Raw genomic sequence first — 4,900 nt, 5'->3', positions numbered from 1 at the left:
ATGAGTAATGCCAGTAATGCCCATATTTTTATCAAAATGCTTACAGGTGATATTCAAATACAGTTTGTTCTTCAAAGCCTTCCAGAAACTGTTTTTTCCTCACTATTTTCAGGACATTTTGCTTGTACGTCTTTCATAATGTTTGTGATGATCTGTCTTGTAATATGCCTGCTGTGTGATTCTCTCTTCCCAGAGAAAGGAACAATGACTTCATTCATGTTTACATTAAAAAATATTTTTTTAAATGTTTATTTATTTTTGAGAGAGAGTGAGCAGGAGAGGGGCAGAGAGAGATGGAGACAGAGTCAGAAACAGGCCCCAGGCTCTGAGCTGTCAGCACAGAGCCCGGCGCTGGGCTCAAACTCGTGAACCTGAGATCATGACCTGAGCCGAAGTCGGACGCTTAACTGACTGAGCCACCCAGGTGCGCCCCACATTCATATTTACATCTGCAGTGCTTAGGACATAATAGAAATCATGACATCATAAAACATGAGAATTATGGAACAATGTATTCCAGTCTTTAGGAGCTCAATAAATTGTTGACTTTAATACCTAGATACACAGTTATCTAAAAACGCGTATAAGATGTGCATTATTGATAATCATAAAACATCCATAAGGAGAAATTCCTGAGTTTATATTCATATGTGACAAAGATTAACTACAATTTATCTTCTAAGCTGGTCTCATACTGCCCCCCAACAAAATAGAAAATTTAGGAAACCTCCTTTGCTTTCTACTAGGCGTAAATAACCCGCATGGATGACTCTGGCTACAGAGCACCCAGACGCCGAAGGGCTGGCATCATCCTTCAAGGTCTAGCCCTGGCTTCCTCCAGCACAGGGCAGGACTGCGTAGAAAACCAAATTACCTTCAGTCAGGCTTGGGGAACCTCAGGGGAATGATAATCCCTCTTTAATCGTCCCTCCCTTGGAAAGTATAGAAAAAGCAATGTCACCAACTTGCCATGAGTTAAATGCTCACGATCTCACTGATGAAAATATTTCTGGTCCCAACCCCCATCAAACAACCCTAAAGTAATGAAAGGGAAGTATTTGTTGAGCATTCCTATCTACTAAATTAGACCCTTTCATACACATAATTTCAATGAATGTTCACTGCAGCCCTGGGAGGCAGGAATCGCTTTTCTCACCGTACATGTGAGAAAATGAGACTTAGAGAATTTAAGATCTTGCCACTAGAATATGCCAGAGTCAGGATTAAAGTCCACAGCTGTTTAAGTTCCAAACACACTTTATTCCTACATTACTCAACTTTACATGTGCTTATAAGAGATCATACCCATGGAAATTCATTAGTAGCCCTGAGAATCGGGGATCCTGCAATTAGATAAGAGTATATTAGTAATAAATAAACCTTCTAATCAATAAGAACCCTTGTGTCAGGCATCGAACAAAGAACCAGGGGAATACGGTAGAGGAAGAGAAGGTCTGATGGGGGGTGGGGGGAAGGGTTACTATGGAAACAGGAAACTTCAGGGCAGGTCGGAAAACTGTGCTTCCTCGAACTATTTGTACATCTGGACAAAAATGATAGAAACTCATGATACTTCTCCAAGAATGCTGTAGTTCAACATTTCTGTTACAGATATAAAGAAACCCAGAAATAAGCACAAAAAATATTCTTTTCCAAGGATGTACAAAAGATTTGTCCCCTCGGTGCTTTCAGTCACAGGGGCGTATCTGTCATTTCAATCACTACATCATTTTATAATAATCTCTTCTTCTGCAAACGTCTCACCCTGAACCATGAGGTCTTGGACTGGATCTCATGCATATGTGTGTCCCTGACACACAGCATCTGGTCATAATCACATTGCTTAACACTTGTTGTATAGCACCTGAAATTCTTGATTTGGGAGTTCTTGGGTAAGGTAGGGTACACTGCCATTAATCTTTATCATTAGTATTAGCTAAGATAATAATTTTGAATGATATACTTAAGTGGGATAAACACAAGTCTACCTTATAATTCCCCTCCCATTTATTAACATTCCAGTATGCTCTAGAGAGTAACAAATGTCCAAGGGATTGGGAATACATAGAATTCGAATGATGCTCTCTTCAGTACTATATTCCTATTGTAAACTGAGATTTCTCTTTTTGGCTTGAAAGATAAAACTTAGCTCCTGTAGCACAGAAATGCTTAGGCATTATTGGTCTTGTACAATCCTCATGCCCAGGGTGAAAGAATGGTGAGGATTCTTACTCTGCAAGTTCTAGGAAGGAAGGCTTTCTGACATCATGAGGTAAGTAACAACATGTCAAGTGAACTTTTTAATTTGTATGACTAGGAATTATTGAGAAGCTGTTAGGTACCTAATACAGTTCTAGATACTGAGGAGAATTCAGGTGAAAATACATACAATTTACATCATCCCCTCAAGGGTACAAAATCCAATGGAAAAGAGAGATGAGAAAAATGCAATACAATACTTCAAAAGTAAGTAAACAACAAATCAGATTGACAATTAATGTCTTATATGAATTCTGAGACAGAAACATCTCCTTTATGGGGAGAGATCAAGAAAGTTCGTGATTTGGCTGGGGCTTCAGAGTAATGGTAAAACATTTCTAAATTTAAAAAATGGATAACAAGTTAATATCAGCAAGGAATAGAGGCAGAGAAGACGCAACACGTCTGTACGATAGTGAGGCATCACATACAGAACCATAGATGATCACAAAAACATTTTGGTTTCCAAAACAAGGGGTTGGAGTACAAAGCCATGAGTAAAATTTTGAGGAGGGGAGCAACATGATACCATTTATATTTCAGAAGTTGTACTGGGCATCAGGGGCAAGACGGACCGGAGAGATGTGGGGTGGGATGGGAAGGATGGGCTCAATGGGGTATCTGTAGGCATTAAGAGAAGTGATGGAAATGGACAAGAGTCCCGAGGAAGATGGCCGTTCTCTCTGCAGGAAGAAGGACTCTGAGGTGGGCATTGGAGGATGCAGAGGTATATTCCATCCTGGAAAACTTGTTCCAGATTGGAGAACAGAATGAAGGCTTGGAAGCAAGAGTCCGAGTAATCAGAGTACAAGAAGGTGGAGGCAATGACCACACCAGAGAGTGTGGCCAACGGGGGGCGGGGAGAATGCAGGTGCAGGTCGTGGGGAGGTGGGAGCTAAATGTCAGAGTGTAAAGAGAATGCTAAGGGGAAGATGCTGAGAGTCATAGACAGATTCACCTCTCCGTGTAGTGTGTTCAGATGATTCACTCTGCAACTGACAGTATGGGCAGGACAGGGTGGGGACAAGCAAGCCAATGGCAAGGTCTGTGGGATAAACAGAGCGCGGAGTTACGAATGTGCGTAACAGCCACAACCTGCAAGAGAAGACGGAGGGAGAGCTGGGTCTGAGAAATGTCAAGAATGGTTTGCCTATGCTGTTAGGATGACTCTGGACACTCACCTGGTTGCCCATGTGGCTGATTTTAGGCACCTTTTTGTCTTAAAATTAAACCGCATGGAGGGGGAATCATGAATTTAGAGCACGGATCTTAACACCTGCTCTTTCGTGGCCAATTTCTTGTGATTCTACTTGTTTTCAGAGGTCTCTCTTGACACTATCTCTGCCTCTCTTGGATTGTCTCTGAATGATGTACCTTCCATGGAGCAGGGCAACGGGACCGTGGTGACAGAGTTCGTCTTCCTCGGCTTCTCTTCTCTGGCCGGGCTGCAGCGGCTGCTCTTTGTTGCCTTCCTGCCCCTCTACCTGTTCACTCTGGGCACCAATGCCATCATCGTTTCCACCATCGTGCTAGACAGAGCCCTTCACGCCCCCATGTACTTCTTCCTCGCTGTCCTCTCCTGCTCTGAGACCTGCTACACCTTCGTCATTGTACCCAAGATGCTGGTTGACCTCCTGGCCCAGAAGAAGACCATCTCCTTCCTGGGCTGTGCCATCCAGATGTTCACCTTCCTCTTCCTCGGCTGCTCTCACTCCTTCCTGCTGGCGGCCATGGGGTATGACCGCTACGTGGCCATCTGTAACCCTCTGCGCTACACGGTGCTCATGGGACACGGGGTGTGTGTGGGACTCGTGGCTGCTGCCTGTGCCTGTGGCTTTACTATTGCACAGATTATCACCTCCGTGGTATTCCACCTGCCCTTCCGCGCCTCCAACCAGCTCCATCATTTCTTCTGTGACATCGCCCCTGTCCTCACGGTGGCATCTCATCATACCTACCTGAGTCAGATTGTCATCATCATGCTCTGTGCACTGGTCCTGGTTATCCCCCTGTCACTGATTTTGGTGTCCTATATTCACATCATCTCTGCCATACTCCAGTTTCCTTCCACATTGGGCAGGTACAAAGCCTTCTCCACCTGTGCGTCCCACCTCATTGTTGTCACCATCCATTATGGCTGTGCCTCCTTTATCTACTTACGGCTCAAGTCCAGCTACTCCTCAAGCCAAGATGCTCTCATATCAGTCTCCTACACCATCCTGACTCCCTTGTTCAATCCGCTGATTTACAGCTTGAGAAATAAGGAGTTCAAGTCAGCTCTTCGTAGAGCTGCGGGAAAAACCATTTCCCTGCCACGATGTTGACCGAGCTCCTGCTCTTCCCAAGCCATTAAAGCACAAGGCATACCAGGAAAAATTCCCAGAGCAGAAATGATTGAGCAAGTGAGCACAGTTTTCAAGAGCAGAGATCATTTCCTTCATTTCCAAGTATAAAATTCAGAAAAACACATCTTCTTGCTGTGATCACATTAAATATTGCTCACTGAAGTTTTTTCAGCTGAGGGAAAAATAATAGATGGCGATTATAGGAAAACTTGGGTGTGTCCAGAACTCTAGGCTATGGCAAATACTGTCATTCAGTCTCAGCCAGATGAGAAGCCGACCTGAAAAATACTGCGTAG

At 43.8% G+C, this 4,900-nt stretch overlaps 1 protein-coding gene across 1 annotated transcript; it reads left to right on the top strand.

Annotated features, from left to right (window-relative positions):
* The first annotated feature begins 3,638 nt into the window (after positions 1-3,638).
* LOC109257239 (olfactory receptor 10K2) lies at positions 3,639-4,583 on the top strand. Its single transcript, XM_019433207.2, has one exon. It carries the CDS (start codon positions 3,639-3,641, stop codon positions 4,581-4,583), a length of 945 nt encoding a protein of 314 aa, XP_019288752.2.
* The last annotated feature ends 317 nt before the right edge of the window (positions 4,584-4,900 follow it).

Source organism: Panthera pardus, unplaced genomic scaffold, assembly GCF_024362965.1.
Source record: "Panthera pardus isolate Hobbes unplaced genomic scaffold, ASM2436296v1 HiC_scaffold_21, whole genome shotgun sequence".
Classification (NCBI taxonomy): Eukaryota; Metazoa; Chordata; class Mammalia; order Carnivora; family Felidae; genus Panthera; species Panthera pardus.
The sequence above is the reverse complement of the archived record's forward strand: the minus strand, read 5'-3'. Positions and strand labels throughout refer to the sequence as shown.